This window comes from Chiroxiphia lanceolata, chromosome 4, assembly GCF_009829145.1.
Source record: "Chiroxiphia lanceolata isolate bChiLan1 chromosome 4, bChiLan1.pri, whole genome shotgun sequence".
Taxonomy (NCBI): domain Eukaryota; kingdom Metazoa; phylum Chordata; class Aves; order Passeriformes; family Pipridae; genus Chiroxiphia; species Chiroxiphia lanceolata.
The window spans coordinates 46,680,123-46,698,765 of record NC_045640.1 but is presented as its reverse complement, the minus strand read 5'-3'; the positions used below and the strand labels follow the sequence as shown (position 1 = coordinate 46,698,765).

General features: G+C 49.9%; 2 protein-coding genes across 5 annotated transcripts; one reads left to right on the top strand and one right to left on the bottom strand.

Annotated features, from left to right (window-relative positions):
• The first annotated feature begins 151 nt into the window (after window positions 1–151).
• THEGL (theg spermatid protein like) lies at window positions 152–9,230 on the top strand. Its single transcript, XM_032684988.1, has 9 exons — window positions 152–232; window positions 1,035–1,065; window positions 3,217–3,267; window positions 4,234–4,356; window positions 5,923–6,036; window positions 6,346–6,457; window positions 7,562–7,693; window positions 8,216–8,391; window positions 8,962–9,230. Exons 1-9 carry the CDS (start codon window positions 208–210, stop codon window positions 9,074–9,076), a joined length of 879 nt encoding a protein of 292 aa, XP_032540879.1. The 5' UTR covers window positions 152–207; the 3' UTR covers window positions 9,077–9,230.
• Window positions 9,231–10,915: 1,685 nt separating this feature from the next.
• On the bottom strand, window positions 10,916–18,643 carry HOPX (HOP homeobox). Of its 4 annotated transcripts, none has more exons than XM_032684994.1 (3): window positions 18,400–18,643; window positions 13,699–13,874; window positions 10,916–11,365 (listed from the first exon to the last, which is right to left on the bottom strand). In XM_032684994.1, the coding sequence occupies exons 2-3, from the start codon at window positions 13,840–13,842 to the stop codon at window positions 11,288–11,290; spliced, it is 222 nt and encodes a 73-aa protein (XP_032540885.1). In that variant the 5' UTR covers window positions 13,843–13,874; window positions 18,400–18,643; the 3' UTR covers window positions 10,916–11,287. The 4 variants fall into 4 exon arrangements, with proteins under 4 accessions (XP_032540885.1, XP_032540884.1, XP_032540883.1 ...); XM_032684993.1 differs by lacking the exon at window positions 18,400–18,643 and adding an exon at window positions 15,373–15,505; XM_032684992.1 differs by lacking the exon at window positions 18,400–18,643 and adding an exon at window positions 14,163–14,268.

The window sequence follows — 18,643 nt, the reverse complement described above, 5'->3', positions numbered from 1 at the left end:
CCCGAACAAGGAGTTGGGCTGCGGGGAACTCTCGAGGCCTCTCTGGGTGAGCCGCCGGGAAAACAGGCCTTGTCACCTTAAACCCATCGGTACAGGCCGGGGCCCTACCGCCGCCGCCCTTCCCACCCGGCTTGTGTGTGCCCCGGGCCGGCCGGGAGCCGGGCGGGGCGGGCGGAGCCGTTGGTGCGGGCGGGGAGGGGCCGGGCCATGGCGGCGGCCGGGCCCATCCGAGGTGCGTGGGGGGCCGAGGGCCGAGGCCCGCGGGGCGGGCTGGGGCGGCCCCTCCGCTCCGGCAGCGGCTCCGCCAGCCTCGGCCCCGCGCGGGGCCGCGGTGGTGCTCGGAGGGAGGGAGGGCTCCCGGGCACGGAGGGGCTGTGGTCCGGCAGGCCCCTGGCACCGCAGCTGGGAGTGGTGGATGCCGGCCCCGATTCGTGGCCAGCGCTGCCCTCGGGGCACGTGGCTGCCTGAAATCACCCCTGGTTTCCCCACAGTGCGACAGTTTTCACTGTCTCTGGCTTTCCTGTCATCCCATACCACACCCCCACACTTCCCACCTTAAAATATGGCCGGTTGTTTTCTATCGGCACCAAGTCCCAGTTTAACCCAGCTGCTATTCCCCCGAGGCTCTGAAAAGTTCCCCCCCCGTGCCCCCCGAAGCTACTGAAGTCAGTAATAAGGGGTAACTACACTGAGTCAGGTGGGAGTCTGCAGGTTGATGGCCACTGGTGCCCAGGAGGGAGGATGCTGATGAGTGGATGTGGTGTTGGGGGTGCTCTATCCTTCAGCCTTGGGGCTGCCAGCATCCCCCAGTAAGGGGCATCCACTGATGAGGAGCACTTCATGTGCAGGGTGCATTGCCAGGCAGCTACACCGGGAAGGGACCGGGAAAAACAATACAAATACCTGCTGAGCAATTGTATTCTGAGGAGATGCACAAACTTCATTTGCCACATGATTATTTCATGCTAAAGAGCAGGCAGCCCAGACCACGGGTGTTACCAAGCTTTTAAATTCACCTATTTTTGTCTTTGCAGTTTCTTATTCATCTGTATACTCACACACCAGGTAAGAAACCCTCCCAGCCTCAGCCTCCTGGCTGAGTGTTGAGACTGTGCCCCGTGTTTCTTGGGAGGGCTCAGCCGAGGATTTACACCAAGCAGTGAGTCGATATATTGGATGACATAGTGGTAAACACTGAGAGGAAATGATGCCTGGTTTTCCCCTTCCCTCAGGTTTTCATGACAACATCTGACCATCCTGCTCCTTAAAAACGGAAGCTGTGACTGTTTGCTTTACAAGGAATTGATCTCAAAGGGAGTTGATCCCCCATAAGCAATGTGTGTGAGAGCTCAGGCAGCAGAGAGGAGGTGTTTCTTTGTCTGGCTGCAACAAGTCCTCATTTTCCTTACTGGGAAGCATGAGCAGGACCAAACAACAAAGCGCTCCCCCAGGGCTGTCTCGTTGTCAGTGAGGTGGCTTAACTCCTTCAAATTGCAGAGCTGCTGCAGGTGCATCCTGTATGGGGATGCCTGTCTGTCTAGAGATTTTACCATGATAAAAGAGTCAAAAGTAATATTTTTTTTTTTATTAATTGGGAAAAAAAATTTAATACTTAATGATTGTCAAGTTGAGAGACCTGATTTGAACATATGTGTGTCTCGTTCATTGGCTGGGTCATGATGCAAGCTTTGCACAGCAGCGTCCAAGCCAGCAGTGCAGGGCATTAGGGCCGTGTGCACGCTGTGCTAGATTTGGCTGTGGCCATGTGGTGGTTATGTGCCAGCAGGGGAGGAAAAGCAGCAAGCCTGCTTGCAGAGATAGTGCTAGCTCTGTGGTGCAGCTAGACTGTTAATCCTTTACCCCCTTGCAACTTAGCAAGGAAAAGCTGCTGGGCAGCCGCTTGGGAATAAACAGCTGAAGCTGGTTTTTGGCTCCTGAAATGATCTCTGCCTTCCTGACTCTGTCCCATTTTGAACTGGTGGCAGAGGGCCAAAGTCCTACAGGCACAGTTCCCTGTGTGGGATCTCAGTGGGAGCTGTGTTTCCAGTGTTGTAGCTGGCAATTGGGTGTGACGGGGAGATAAATCAGCAGGCATTTCACAGGGAGCGTGTGGTGAAGATGCAGCCTGGTGTTGTTAGGATCTCTGGTGCTGAGCACTTTGGCAAGCATTTGTGGGACTTGGCATCTCACTAGAGGTATTAGCCTCATCAGAGAAACCACAGGTGTGTCCCCAAAGCACAGACTGTTTTCTACCAGCAAATCTCTCTCTCTGTTGGTGTCCTTGCTCTTTTCTAGGGCTATGCTGCCTTATTGAAGGGTGATACTGAGGAGGGAAGCAATGCGCCAGGATTTCAGCTTCTGTGCTTTTTCCATGGGGGGGCACTTCCACAGCTGCCTGCACAGTGTGGTTGTTCACCAGCTGGCTGGGGGCAGGCACCTGCAGCCCCAGTGGGTGGGTATTGGCTTGGTCTGTGACGTCCAAGAGTTGTGCAACACACTTGTGGCACTGGGTCATCTCATTGTTCTCTCTGTACCGTGCTCATAAAGCACAAGCATTTCCCAGACATTGGGATTTCAGGCCTGGTACTCTTGATCAGCAGGAACAGCAGTGATATCTGATCTTTCTGAAAGGTTTTGGTCTGTTGTATATTCAATAGAAACATTTTCACAGCTGCTCCTAGGCCAGAGACCATGTATGTTTCTGTGTCTCTAAGCATCTAAGACCTCTGTGCTAAATGGACTGAAATAAAATATGCTCCTAAAGCCATGTGGGTACAGTGCTGTCTCCATGATGCCTTTTAGTAAACCATAACAGTGTTGATAACAGGTGTTTTTGTTCGTCTGGACTCCCATAGGCTGGGAGATCATCCCTCTCCTACCTGCAGAGGTTTCATGTATATAACCAGAAAAGTTCCTTCCCACTCTACCTGCCATGTACCAAAGAGACCTTGCAGTGAAGGCAGAATTGCAAATTTGTGTCTCTACAATCCAAAAGAAGCACAAAAATTCATGGGCTGGTGAGTTTGCCAGATTGAATGGATGGAAAGTACTTGAAGAGAGAGATCCTTAAACACACTCTCTCAAGGGAATGGAGGCAAAAGCACTGGGGTTTCAGAGTGCGTTATATGGCTTTGAGTACAGCAGTGGCTTTTTTATGCTTTGTTAGTTTAACTGTATGTTTAATGGCATTTTTGTCCTTTTCTGCAATTCTGACAGGATACGTGTACTTGCAGAACCCAAGCAAGTAGCTTATGAAAGCAGTCCCAGGTAAGTAGGTGCTCAAACAGCCCTTGCTCAGGGGCTGGGGGACTAATGGGGCTCAGGCAAATCAAACCCTTGGCCATTGTCTTGCTACTGCTTTTCTCTCTGTCTCCAGAAAAGCAGATTGAGAAATTCAGTGCTTGAAGGGCTCCCTCCAATTTGCCCTTTCTTGTGTTCAGTCAAAAAACTGGGCTTGACTTGGGTCTTGCCTTTGTTGCCCCATCTGAGCTGCCCAAATGAGATGTTGCAGGGTAGGATGGTGCTGTGGTGCAAGGTGACTGGATCTCATTGGAACCACAGGCTGCTGTATCCTGGAGGACACAGTCCAGCTTTAGTAACAGAGTTACTAAACTCTGCAGGATGTGGTCAAGCTATAGCTTGACAAGCCAGGGCAACATAACTCTTCTCCATTGTCTGGATGGGTCTCAAAAAAGGCTTGAGAAACCCACTGCCCTACTGTTCCCTGTCCTGACTACTCTGAAACCCTCTCCCACCATGGCCACTCTCACTGGAGGATGAGCAACTCCAAATTAGCCCTGGGTACAGGAGAGTAACCACTAATGTGCTGTAAAACCTCACCCACTTTCCATGGCACACCCTGACTGTAACATTATTTTTACTGTCATACCTGTGGTGTAGTTAGGTGGTAATAGTGAGGCAAAAAAAATGTAATCATGAAACTCCCTCAGGGGTTTCAAAGATGTAATGAAATGACTCTTTCTGCACATCCTCCAGTAACTAAAACCAGACATAACTTGAAGGTTCTTTCGGTTTTGAGTTGACAACAACCGCCTGGAAAGTGTTAGGAAGTTCAGTGCAACAGAAGGTGAATGCTCAGGCACTTTGAAGCTGTGGGGAACCATAGGGAATGTGTGTGTGTGTTCCATCCTAAGAAGGGAAGGATAATCCCAGCAAACACATTTCCCTCTTGTGAATATTACCAAAATTTCACACCCTTTCTGTTCTTACTAGGCTTGAGTGGGGAAACCAAGAGACTATCTGCCCTCTATCATGGGGGGCTATGACAGCTTGGCCGTGTTCAAGAATAACGTTACTGTCCAAGTCCAAGAAAGACTTTTGCGAGCACCAGCGAAGGTCAGTGATGCGGTACCACAACCTGGGGAAGGAAGCAGCTCAGAGTGTGGTCTCTAATCAGGGGAGACATGCTGTCTCTTAGGGGAAGGGGAGATGCCATCTCCTTTGCTACCACCACTACCCCACAGGGAGCCCCATGGCATTGAGACTCACCAGGCTGTTTTGTGCTTGGAACAGGGGCTGCCTATAGCAGGGAGGAAAGTGCTATGGGAGCATAGTCACCCTGAGTGCTTGACTTCCGAAAGGGTTAGGAACTGGGGGGCGCTAAGTTTTGGTGCCCTTTTATTTCCTCATACCCACTGCCTGGCTGTGGGAAGGACTTCTGCAACACATGGTTGCTCATCTGATGATGCAGGTTCCCATCAGGGGCCTTAGGAGCTTGCCTTGATCTCAGTCTTCAAGCACATGGGAGCATGTTCCTCTAACGAAAAAACGCCACCCAACAGCTCTGCTTTGGTTTGGAAGCAGACATCACGTGCATGCATGCATTCCTTGATGGAAATGTGTGTGTTGCACCTGCGAGCACAGGGGAACTGTCCCTAGAGTATTCCCTGTCCGTATTGGGGCTGATGCAGCCTAGCCAGGCACCTGAATACAATTAATGATCCCCTGCATCCTCTTGGATTCTGACCTAAATCTTGAAAGTAAAGGTCAGCCACAGAGACATCTTAGAGCATCCTGCTGCTGGAAGGAATCCAGGTCTCTTGCCTTGAGTAAGACCTCTGCTGTCACTGCATGTTGAAGAACTAGACCATGTTTTGGAATAGGAGTGAAAAATGATATAAAAAGTGTAAACAACAGTGGCCTTGGGTGATGCTGCATTACTTGAAGCAAGTCATCTCTAACTCTCTTAGGGGAGATGAAGCTCTTTTGGAGACAGGAAGGTGGTTGCTAATCTGTAAGTCATAGCAATGAGCGTGGAGAGGAAACTGTCGCACTCCTGGCTTTCCTCTGCCTGGAGGGATGTCAAGACATGCATGTTTGTAGTTTTCTCCCCTGCTGCCAATGTCACCATGGATTCTCATCCTCTTGAGAGCTTTTGCCTCTTGCTAATGGTGTCCATCTGACAGCCCTTTCTGCCTTTCCACTTACCTCTGCTTACTTCTTCCCTGGTGATGACAGGCATCTTCCAACAGTTATGGCTGATGGAAAGCTGGATTAACAGACCATCTTTTGAGCCTGGGGAGATGAAAGGAGCTACAAGGGCACAAGATGCTATCAGGCCATTGCAAAAAAGAGGTTTCTAAATTGGCAGAGCTGACCAACAGCTGGGTGTTGTGGAGTGGCTTCTTGAAATGATCAAGGAAAAGCCTAGCCTTTGAAAGCAATGCACTGAGGGTGCTTAAAAGAGCACAAACACCATTCACCTTTAAAGTGAAGAAATCTGAAGTGTAAATGTCTATTTGCTTGTGGTTTTTCCATGTGCACCAGGGCCAGCTTTTGTCCATGCAGCAGGCATGGATGTTTAACCCATCTTAGGATACCATCTGCCGGGATCATGTTCTCTGTCAGTTGCCTTCTGCTAACTCTTCTGTGCTGTTCCTCAAAATCCTTCTTCTTGTACAGCTACAGATCAGTGATCGGTGGGCGTCCCCCGCTAGTGAAGTTTGCCTACCCTTCTGAGCGGCTGCTGAAGTTGTCTGAACCTAAAAAATTCCACCCGGCTTCCCTGCAACAAAGGTGAGAGGCTAGAAAGCCTACAGGGTGCTACAGGTAGGCCCTTGGGCCTTGTAGCATCAGTGCAGCTTCAAAGTAATAAATGCAGCAACAGAGGATGGGTATAACAGAGGGCAAAATTCAGAGCGGGATCTCTGCTGGCATTAGAACTTCTGGAAGCTCTCATGGGATGAGTTCTACAGTGGAAATGGCCACAAACAAAGCTGTCTTCTACTGCAGTAAACAAGAGGCTTAAACGTCCCAGCTGCAGCCTGGTTAAACAAGAGTGGGGGAGTATCTGTGAGTGGTGGTGCCATGACTCTCTGCTTCCAGATCCCCCGAGTGGCCCGTGTCACTATCTGCACTGACCTATAATGCCTCCCCACGGATCCTCGAGCTTGCCCGGCCAAAGTTGCTGCATCCAGAGTTCGTTCCGCCCAGAGAGGTGAGGAGGTGGTTGAGTGAGATTTGGAGGGAACAGTGATGCAGCAAACTGTCCTGAGTTTTTACATCCTGTATCCTGCCCCTGGATGTGCCCAGTGTGTGCTATGGAGGGGAGAAGCTGTCTGGTTCTGCTGGGATTTATGATACTGAGAGAAACTGCCTTCTCAGAGTGAGGTACTGTCTTTGCAAATCTCCCTGCTGAGAGACAGAAAACAGCCAGGCTGGAGCAGCCTAGTATAGCAGGAGAGCCAAGGGAGGCATCTGGGCTGCATCCCCTGATAAAGCAGCCTGGGAAACTGGAGAAACCTGATGGGAATGGTCTGTTTAGCTCTTAGGGAGTACAGTCATGTCTGTAGTTAGGCAGCTCTATGTATATAGGGGGCATGAGATTGCAAACACTCTATGTATTTTAACAGTGTTTTACTAGAAGCCTAATTTAGAGACTTATTTCTGAACTTGTTCCTTTTAGGTGGGTCAGTGGTTTGGCAGGGGTGAAAGGGCTTGGAGCAATCTCAGATTACACTCATTTCTGTGGCAAAGGCTAGACTGCACGGATGCAGTCTCTGGGACTGGGAAATGAGAGGCTGCGCTGGAGCAGGATTTGGCAATGGGAACCCTGTGAAAAATAGGGAAGAAGTCCCATGCTGGAGCAGCAATCACTTTTTCCATAGGAATGCAGTTAACTGTACCAGCCCTTTTACCCTGAAATCTGTATGTCTCTCCTTAGCAGGGAAATCATTTGATTCAGCCAGGAAGATGAACATGAAAAATATGGAAGAAATTTCTTTGCTACAGGGAGAAATTTACTTGGCTACACATGCTCTCATTAGTGGCATTCCTCTCCTGGCTATGAGTAGGCAACAGTGGGGAAAAGAAGTGATAATGGCTATGACATACAAATCCCCATAACACTGAAATTACCTTATAGTTCAGGTGAAAAAAGAACAGTGGGTGTTGGGGAAGTAAGAGTGCTCCTTCTTGTGACCATGTCTGCAGAGGAAGGGTGCTGAGGTGCTCATCCTTGTGGAGAGGGAGCGTGTCCCTGTGGGCTGCTGTGGACAAGCTCTGTATCTGCACATCCCTCCTCCATTCTGAACCCATGCAGGTGCCAACACAGGTTCCAACTCCTGCGACCTTGGCCAGCGCATCCGCGCGGTTAGAGCATCTGGCAGAGCCCTGTGTCAGGCAGGTGACCTGCTGCTATAAACACAGCTATCCTGAATCTGTCATTCGTCCGGTAAGGCAGCATCCCCCGGGACCCTGTATGGAAGGGACACTTGGCAGAGGAGAGGGCACGGGTGCTCAGTCCCTTGTGGCTCTCTTCATGGCAGCCCTGAATGTGCTGCTCTCTATAAGGCTGATGTAGCTGCTTCCCTAGCTGGAAAGCAGGACTCATCTTCCGTCCAGAGCATGAGCTGACTCCCATAGATGTCCCCAGAGAATGGCAGAGCTGAGCCTAGCCTGCAGTTGTGGGGATGGGGAGAGGGGGACAGCTGTCTAACCAGTATCTCCAGTGCTGCGGGGTGGGTTGGACAAAGGGCTGTGGGTAAGGGGAGGCTGGAGGGCAGGTTGTGGGAATGGCCAAGCAGTGATTTCTGCTTCTACAGTTTGTCTGGTGCCAAACATGTCTGAGGACAGGATCGTGTCCCATCTGCTTGTAGTCAGTGGCTGTGAACCTGGGTACACTGAGTTACTGGAGGCTGACCACCCTCGAATGCCAGGAGCACCTCTAAGGACCTTCCTCCTAATTCTTCCACAGGTTTCCAAGTCAGCTCAGCAGGCAGTTGCGAGCCCTCGGACCATTGAGCTGGCTAGGCCAAAGAAACTGCATTCTAAGTACACGGCCCCGCGGGATCCTCAGTGGCCAGTGTCAGAGGCTGCCAAGCGTGCAGTGGCTACACCAAGAATTGTGGAACTGGCCCAGCCTGGCAAAAGGTAGGTGCTGCTTCCCTGTCATGGGGAAATTATCAGCTGCCAGCCCATTTTCTGCAGGCCATAGCACCTTGTTGATTTGTGTTTGGCCAGTGAGATTAAGCCACTGTTCTTCCACTTCCAAAATGCATGGATTTTCTGTGTCTGGATGTGATAATGCTACATGGGTTGTGCAATTTTGAGGTGGAAGGAGAGTCAAAAGAGAAGAAATAGGAACTTTCTAATTCCAGCAGGAATTACTGGTTGGGACTTCTTATTAATTCCTATCATAAAAATCACCCAACTGGCACAGGGCACAATGTAGCACATTCGTGTTGCCCAGCATGATGCAGCTGACCTCAGCCCAGCCTGCAGGAAGTGCTGGATAGGATGTTTCACAGAGGGTGGGGGAATGCCTGGCTGTAGTGACTGCCAGACAGTCCCTTTCCTGGTGACAGCAATGGAGGCATGACTCCTTTTGTCCTCCCTTGACAGGGAGGGGCAGGGTGCAGGTGGAGGTGTGTCAGCTGGCAGGCAGCTGGCAGCTGGCCCTGCTCTAGTCGGGACTGACCATCCCTACTCTCTCTCCCCCAGGCCTCCTATGGGCTTGGCTCAATTCAACCTAGATGCATTCAGAGTGAAGGAGACTGCTATGAAGGCAACTTGTTCTGATCGGATCCGAGAACTAGCTCGCCCAGTTCAGCGCTAAGCTCCCTCAGAAATGCACCTTCAGCTGCCCCCATCACTCCTTGGAACATCACTCTCTCTGGGATGTGCTGTGGGTAGAAAATCTACTTGAACACAGCGCAGAGGCAGCACTCAGCAGGAATTCAAATAAAATGGTCAGTCTTTAAGAATAGTCACCAGGGGAAATGAACAGAATTTGACCTAATGTGGGAAGCCTCTCTCCCTAGGATGGGTTATATCTGCAGTTTCTCTCCTTATTGTTTTGCTGTAATAGTTAAAGAAGTAATGAAACAACTGCTGGGGAAAGGCAGCACAGGACCTGTTCTTTCACACAAGAAAGTGTGGCAAACCAAACGCAACAGCATGCCGTAGGGTGATGCAACACAACTCCTGAACTTGGGTTTAAAAATTTTTGCTAAAGTTTAAAGAACTTCTTGCTGACACTCAAAGTTTTGTGCTTGTGACAGTAGAGACACAAAAGGCTGCAATGTATGTTGAGTTGGCTTGGATTTGGGGCCTGTTTTCTCAAATGCCTGGAGAACAGGCAGATCCAGCCTTTTCCGTTGCATGCATCTTTGATACACATTATGCATCTGGGTAAAATCTGTGCAGTTCAGATACTCAGTTGTGTCACCCTGGGCAAAATAAGGGAGCTCTGCATTGGGATTTTTGGAGCCTAACTCAAAAAAGCAGAGTTCCCCTCAGTGTAAGAGAGAAAGCACATTGCAAAGGCTAAGAAGAAAACAGATACTGATGCCAGACTCTGCAGAACAAATTCTGAGCTCCAGTCGGGTCTGAGAGCAAGTAAGTTTGGCAGCTGGATTGCAGGGGAACAACATAGCCTTTGCGGGACATGGCATAGGGAGAATGCTTTTATCTGTTTCCTACAAGTTTGGTGTGCTTTGCCCTGGCAGCCCAACCACTGGCAATGGGCTGGAGATACTGAGGCAAGAGAGATGCTCACCAGTAAGGGACAAAAGCCACAAATGAAAGCATGTGGCAGTTTCAGAGTCAATGTATTTTAATCTTTCCTGTGTTAAGCTGATTCTCCTTTCAAAGAAGTAGAGGCAGGTGACCACGAACCAGAAGGGGATTAATCAGAGGATCTATTAATCAATTCAGTAATCCACTAAGCAGAGGACTTTTGAACCCTCTTGAACAAGGTAAGGTCACTGGGAAATGGTGCTGGTTATTTTTAGACCATGCGTTGTCCTGTACGAGGATGGATGAGTTTGGGTTTCGTGCAAGAGCCCCAGCACAACTGCATTCCTCAGGCCTGAGAATGGCCAAGAGGATGCTGGAGTCTGCCCCCTACACCCCTCACCCTGTGGGAGAACCCCAGCAGCACCAGCCCCTGCCACCTCAGGGCTGGTGTGCATGGGGCTGTATGGGCTGCTGTGCAGGGACCCATGGGCATCCTAGAAGATGAGGTTGCCCATGTCTGTGGGCTGTCCCTGTGGCAAGAGGGAAAACCCACAGTGGCCACTGAGGCCATCTTGGAGAAATGTTGCCCTCCCAGAGGAAGGAGTCTGCCTCCTGCCATTAGGGCAGGGAACACGAGCAGGGACATAACACAGCTCCTCTCATCAAAAAACGGTTTTTTTATTATTGCATTGGGGGGAAAAAACCCCCAACCTACTAGTTCCTTCTCTTTGTTGACCTTTAACAGAAAGGTAAAATAGGCATTCAAGGAGGGCTTGGCTTGGTCTGATTATGGTGTAGGCACTTGGTTTGCCAAGATCCAGAGCTGACTCTGGCATCTTGAGCTAAACAAGGTCACCTGAACAACACATCTGGTTTCCCAGGTGCCCTGCTCTCTGGATTATCTCTACCTTAAAGCTAGTACACATATTTTGCCTCTGGGGATTGTAAGGAAAATGAATCTTTATTTCCTCCTTCTATATTTGAACATGTTTCATGGCAGCTTTTCTGCAAGCCTGGGACAAAAGCATGAGATTGCCTTGTCCTGTGCAGCTGGTGTTAATGGGTTGGAATCACTAGACAGGTTACCAGCCATCAAAAGCTGTATACACACACACATACATATACACATATATATATATATATATAATGTTCTTTTTTTGGTTATGTACATGTTAAATAAAACTTATGTTAAATAGCAGAGTATTACTTTGTATCGCAAAACCTATTGCAACAGAAGAACCCCAGCAAAACCCACTCTGAAGAGCTTCACCATCATTTATAGGAGGCATGGAGATCAGAGCAGCATTCTCTAGTCCCTGACAGACCCGCTTTCTGAGGGCAGCCCTTCAGACTTCCTCCACTCTGCCAGGCGCTGCTTGAACCATTTCTGGAGAGAAAGAACAGAGCAGGGGTTGAGTGCACTGGGCTGAGTGAACCCTCCAAATAACTTTGCTAAAGGTGCAGATGTGGTCAGCACAGGGGACGAGGCAAGGGAAATTCATGGTACTGCTTCTTGCAGCAAGGCACTGTACTGTTCCCAGGCAGTACGGACAGTCGCTCCTGACCAAATGGTCTTGTTAAACTACTTGTGCACATCTTTCAAACTCATTTCTCTTGCTCACTTCAGACTTTGACAGCATGGCTGACTTCTTATTTTACTGCTGTGAGTCCAAGGTTTTCTTGCAAACAGAATAAGAGATTGGCTAAGGAGCTGGATGATGTCTGTTTAAATGATTGGAGCAGTGAAACAATCACTTTCAAAACTGACAGGAATCAAAAGTTGAACTACTTCAGAAAGGATGAGAGGGACAGCACAGTGGCTCTCAACAAATTTAAGAACAAATAGATTTTAAAAATTGTTTAAGAATTATCTTAGTCTTCAAGCAATATACACGTCTATGTTCTTCTTTAGTAACTTAGCATCTGTAAGCCAAATTCAAGAGCTGCTGATGCCATTTCAGCACAGCCACAATTTAAAATATTAGATAAAATGCATCTGGTTAAAGCCACACTACCTAAGAAGAAAAGTAAGAAAAGAGATATAACTCATATGCCGGAAGCACAGCTCAGCCTTTTGTTTGGCAATGTGCCCGTGATTCCTTTTGTCGCAGCTCATCTTGTTGCTATATTTGTTCATGACTATTTTTGAAGCTATTATGGTCCATAATGATACAACCACAGTGCTCTGTACAAGTGTCTCTTGCACTCACTCTGCCTTGGACCACATCCAGTCAGATGATCGACAGCCTAGCTTTCTCCCAAAAATGTCACTTTCTGTCCTAAACCATCATCTCCGGTTGACTCAGTACCTCTTTGCATCTCATTTTTACTGAATTTTTTATTAAAATGGCTGCTATTTCTAGCTGATAAAGCACTCATGTCAGGAGCAATGATTCTCTGTGTTATGTGCAGTGTAGGCACTTTGCAGCTCACCATCCCAATCTTGATCCTGTTCCTAATGTGACCTTCATCTCCAGATCTCTAGGAGCACCCTCAACTTGTGGAAAAAGAGGGCTATCAGGGAAGATTTTAAGATATGTGAGCATATCTTAAAACATATATGACCTGTTTTTACAACTTGCTTTAGGAAAAAAAAAATGGAACAGTGCCATTTCTAAGGAGAAAAAGGTATTTTAAGGGTACTGCCTCCTTGCTGCCTCAAATAAGCAGTGATACCTGCCTGTCACCAAAGCACAGTAGAGGAGGGGTCCCCTTTTCCGCTCCAGCCAAGGGCTATCAGTGCAATGGATGCTATACCAGCATCCTTCCCTGGGACCGGCTAAATGGTAACACTGCTTGCTTGCTCTTATATCCTTTTGGCTTTGCTCAGGGAAAGCCAGGCTTGGCAGCTCTCTGCAAACTGCTGCTAACTTTCCAGTGTGTTGGATTTCTTTTCTATACCCATCAATGCTGCTATGAGTCTAGTATACACCTAAAACACCTGCATCAAAATGAGCTGCACTGCAATCTGAAGGAATTGGGAAGGAGCCGTTTGCTTCTGAAGCCTGTGGTAGCCTGCAGGTAAGCAGATGGAGCACAGGGCTTGGTGGAATTCCCAGACAGTGGCAACCTGTCCCTGTGAAGGGTTATTTGGAGGCCTCTGTGTCTCCTGGAAAGGCTCACAGACTTGCCTGACATCTGGGCTTGGGGACTCTGAGGTATCTAATTGCAGTGAGAGGGAATGTGCCCAGCCTGAGCGTGTCCCGCAGCACATCCTGCAGGTGTTGCATCTATCCAGTATCTGTTTTTAAATGACTGTAGTTTCTTCAGACCATAAAGTCAGCAGTGGTTTGGGTGCCCAAGACTATCAGAAATGGGTTGGAAGAACAGCATGCATGGATTGTATATTCGGGGCGGGAATATATGGGGTGCAGGGAGCATGTGGGTTACAGGGATGTGCTGTGTTGCAGTAGAGCTTTGTGGGTGCAGTGTGGGGCTAGGGGTGTGCTGGGGGTTACAGAGGTGCAGAGGAGATTGTGGGTGCAGCATGGGGTGCAGTGAGCAATGTGCGGATGGGACACAGAGGAGTGCAGAGCACGTGGAGGGGAGCATGAGAGGTGTAGGGGCTGCTGTAGAAAGCCTGTGAGGGGACAGACAGATACAGATGTATGATGGAGAGACCAGGACAGGACAGGCAGGAGATGCGGGGAGAGTGTATGGGGCATAGAGGCATGCAGAGTGTGCAGGGCTGGAGCCAGGGGAGGGGGGGCATACACTCACCAGGGTCTGCTCCTCGGAGAGTCCAGTCTCAGCCGCGATGAGGCACAGCGTAGTGGGGTCAGGATGCTTGTTCACCTTGCAGAAGTTGTACTCCAGGATCTCCAGCTGCTCCTCAGTGGGAGTCACTGGCTTTTCCGTGGCCATCTTCTCCTGGGGCAGGGCTATGGGGCCAGGCACTGCAGAGAGGGGCCGATGTCATTGCTCAAGCTGGAAGTGGTCAGTGGGGCCACACTTGCTGAGCCCCAGATTTGCGATCCCTGTCCCCACCAGCTCCCCCCTCCACAGTGGCCTCTGGCTGTGGCAGGGCACAACTCCCTTCCCAAAGACATGCCAACACTCCCTTCCCAAAGACATGCCACAGAGCTCAGCTGGGAGTGCCAACCCCTCAGCCTCCCAGCAGCTCTTGCCTCAGTTTCCTTACTACAGCAACCGCACGCCAACAGTGCCCAGCTGAGCTGTCTCACCATTCTTAGCTGGCAGGAAACTGCAGGCTGCTCAGCGCTCTCCTAGTGCTGTATTTATAGCCAGCGTGACTCCCATGGGGACGATTCCTGTTTACAGCCGTATTTAGGCCTGGGCGTCACTTAGGAGTGATGTCACAGCAATGGGAATGTTCAGGGGGGTAATTTAAAGACATTAGTTAAAAAACATTATTTATCCTCTGGGTGAAGGGACAATATCTGGTATCCAGCCTAAGGGGTTGGTTTTTTTTTTTCCTTACTTTCCAGTGATTAGGAAAGTTTGTGCAAGGGAATCACAAACCAGAGAATACAGAATCTTTTGGGAGCATGGTCTTTGACGCAGCAATCCCCCTATTTCCCCTCCTGATCATGTCCTGGTTCTCTTAGCAGCGTGGCCAGACATCACAGAAAGCTGGTGATGAGTGGGTGAGCTGCTTTGTTTTTACTAATATTTAATGTTATCATGCATGGGCGTAAACAGTTAGTCCTACTACTCTTGAGCATCACAGAACTATTTGTTTGGTTTTTGGTGTATAAGTGAAGGGTCAGTCCTCAGAGGACTGCACCCCATGCATATCTGTTGCCCAGGCACTCACTGCCTTTGGCTGTGGTCAGTGCTAGGTGTTCCCAGCAATGGCAGAAACAAGAAGCCCATATTGCCCTCCAGAGCAACATTTGTCCCACTTGTGCTTTGCATAAATCTCTGGAAGGCTTAGCCCAAAAGCACAAGCAAAACAAGTAAGTCCCACACCTCTCTTCTGCTGGGCTTCAGGTTTGCTCCTGTGTGGCAGAGGGTCGAGCTTGCCAGTTCAGTTAACTAAGACACAAGGCGTTGCCCCCACAAAGCATGCAGAAGTCCCTTGATGCTGAATCATTACAGTGTTTTCGAAACCAGGCTGTGGGGTGTTGGTGGGGGAGGAGCTGGATGTAAAAATGTGGCCTTTCTTGATCTGCTCTCCTGCTGTCCAAGTTGCCTGGCCCATCTCTGTCAGGTGGGCTGGTTGGTATTGCTGGCTCTCCAGTGCTGCCAGGAGCCCTTGGCCCACCTTGAGACTCCCCTGGGCCATCCGCTGCAGACTTGCCCTGCCTCCACACTACAGTCCAGCTTCTCCTTTCCTTTGGCTCTGGGATGTAACCCAGGCATGTCCATCATGCTGCACCTGTACTGGATAGCTTTAAACCCAAGCACTTTCTTGGCTGACTGATAACTCACCTGGGTACCCTGGGATACTGAATGCCCCAGGGCTTTCACTTGCTGACAGAACTGCTAAGATGGAGCTCAGCTTCAAAACTGTTTTGCAGCTTTCAAAGAGCCAGCTCTGCTGTTCATGAGAGTCTGGAGAGATCCTCTTCTTTGAGCTTTACCTCATAAAGCAAAGGCCCTCCTGAACCTAGTCTGCAGAAACTGCTTTGACTAACAAAAGAATCCTTTGGCATTTGAGTAGGGGCTTATAAATAGACCAGGGCTGGTTGTGAAACAGCCCACTCTGCTTGAGTCACTCGATAAATACTGATTGTAACATAGTGGTTGCGAAAGGTTGCAGCACCTCTGAGTGTGATGGAGTGCTGGTAGACAGTATCATCCACTAGCCCTGGATGGACTGGTGAAAGCCCAGCTTTAACCCCAGGTACTGCAAGCCAAGCTGGCCTTGTCTACGGAGAGTTACAGCTGCTTGGGCTTTCTTGGGGTCAGCTCAGTTCAGAGGCATCCATATAGGAAAGGAGCAGCCAAAATTCAGTTCCTCACGCATGTGAGGTAGTGGGGGTCTGCTGAATGCTGCTCACCTACTTTGGGCATTTGGAGACCTCTGGAAAAGATGCAGGGGGAGAAGGAGGTCCCCTGGAGTTCAGGTGCTGCTCTCCAGCACTGTGGCTGCCAGGGGGCTTTGACCTCTCCATGAGGTCAAAGTGCAGATGAGGCCAAGCTTAAGCCACAAGTCCTGCCTCTCCTCCTTGATCAGCACTCTACTGAGCCACCTGCCCTTCTCCTAGAAAGCGCAGCCACCACAGGGCTCCTCATCACCTCTGGATCATATATCTAGCTTGGGCCACCAGCAGCAACATGTCTTGGCAATTCATAAATCATTGTTTTCAGCCTGCTGCATTAATATACATTAATGTGAGTGCATTGATTTGCATAGGGAGCATGTGCCTCAACTTTCATGTTTCACCTGCACAGCTGTTTCTGTTTATCTCCAAGTTCCTGAGGCATTGCCCTGTAGGACACAGTGTCTTCTACCTGCTGGCAGCCCAGGGTGCTCCAGCATGCACAATGTGATGCCCAATGGCTTTTCCTTGTCTCCCCTCTAACCCTGCTCTGGAAGGACAACAGTTCCTACCTCTCAAGGCTGTGAGATGGCTTTCAGGAAAAGGCCAAAACCCTGGGGCTCCTGGAGGGCTCTACAGGTTTCCCCACATCACTCCACTAAGTCCTGGAGGCTTTCAAGAGCCATGTGGCCCCTGTGCAACACGCAGCATCCAGCATTTAGCACCTCTTGGGTGCTAAAAATTGGTGTATACAACACAACTTGAAGGCACTAGGAATGCCTAAATGCCCTGATTGGCCCTACCTGGACCACTTCTCACCTGCCTTCTATTTAAATGGAGGCTCGTTTTAGCCCAGGCCTGCAGCCTGGCCTTCAGGCTGCCTAGGACCTCTCCCCTGTAAGGTACAAATGTCTTGCTTACGCTTCTTTAAGCCCAGCAGAAAGATGGAGACTCATAGCTGTTTGGCTCAGCTGCTGAAAATCATCGCTGCTCACTGCTTTTTCTCCCTGAAGTTTTGAAAGCACTGGAAAAAAATGTTTTTTTCAGTGCAAAGGATGTTAACCATCTATTTGGCTTTCAGAAAGGCTGTGGGGCTGCAGTTGTCATTCAGCTCTGTGAACAGTCCCCTGAGAGCTGTGTGTCAGGGGTTTACTCATACAGGCAGAAATGACAATGCCAGATGCACTGTCACAGTGAAACCACCACAGCTTTGGTGACACCTGCTCTGTCCTCAGTCAAGCTAAAAACCCCTGGGGAATTCACACGTGGCTCTGACTATCTTGGTTTTAGGTGGAGCAGTGTAAGAGCAGAAGCTTGCAAGGGGTTCAGCGGTTGCCTGTGCTGTGGGCGGCTCCAGCCAGCCTTGCTGTGTACATGACAGCACCTGGTGCACTTAGTGTGGCTGATAGGGCATTGAAGTGGACCTCCAGAGCCATTTTGGAGTGAGCAGACAAAAGGTAATGGCCAATGGACACAAGTTGCAGCAAGAGAAAGTCTTACTAGGTAGATAGATAGATATTGTACTACTCGTGTCCTGTGGTTGCATCCAGCTCCTCAGAAACACCCCAAGTTACTAGCAGGACTCCTAGCTCTGGCCTGAAATGGGAGAGGACATCCCTCTGTCTCCCAGCATGCTTGTTCAGCACTGCTAGTGCAGTCAGCATTTATTATCCTGGCAGAAATCTGCTGCTTTTCCAGAAAAGACATTATCTCTGTTTGCTCAGCTTTGCTTTTTTGAACAGTAGTCACAATAGCTGGCTGGCTGTGTAACTTTCTACCAATTTACTGCACCCAGAGCCCCTGGAAATCTCTCTGAGCAGTAGCTCCTGCCAAGGTGATGGGGCCCCCATAGCCCCTGTTGGGTTTCTTGCCCCCTTCCCCAGTGCTCCCCCTGTCAGGGCTGGGATGCAACTGGAGGCATCTGCATCTGATTTTAGCCTGCAGCTATTTCCTGCCACTGCAGGGATCAAAATAGCAGTTCTCAATGCAAACGAGCCCTCTAACCCTGCCTTGCTCTGCTGCAGAGCCATGTCTTGTCCTGAGCTTTGCTTGGCCTCTTGCTGTGGGGTGGCTGTGAATAACATCAGCCAGCATGGTGCACAGGATAAGGTGGGACACAGGCTTTAAAAATAAACCGGATCCTGCCATAAATAAGGAAAACCCACCTGTCATGCATCCGGTAAACCACCCGTTGAGCCTTTTAGAAGATAATATCGGATGGGAACAAAGCAAACAGCACAGCAGCTGCTGCAGCAGAGGCAGGTCCCCGTGGCAGCTCCCGCCTGGGGTCTCTGCCTGCCTGTGCGCCCCTTGCCCCGCTCCGGGCATGAAGCTTTCTCACACAGCCCGGCTGGGTGCAGCTCCAACCTTCGCAGCACCAGTACTCACAGGGCAGCTCCTCCCTTCATCACCCACCTCCCCATCCCCAACAGCAAATCCACTCCAGCACTCCTAGCTCAAAACATGTGCTTACCTGGAGCTGGCAGGGACCAGAAGTGTGTAAAACAAGAACCCCGCAGGTCCTTGGGTGACTGCTTAAGTATCTGCGTGTGTGTGTGACAGGCGGGGACCTGAAAAACCTGCCGCAAATCACAGGAGCTCCCGGGATCCACAGCCACTCTCTGGGCTGGTAATTCAGGTTTGGCATCCACTCTCCTTGGCAGGGCTCAACGCATGGTTGTACGCGCTGCGGGGCTCTCGGACGGGTGGCACCGGCA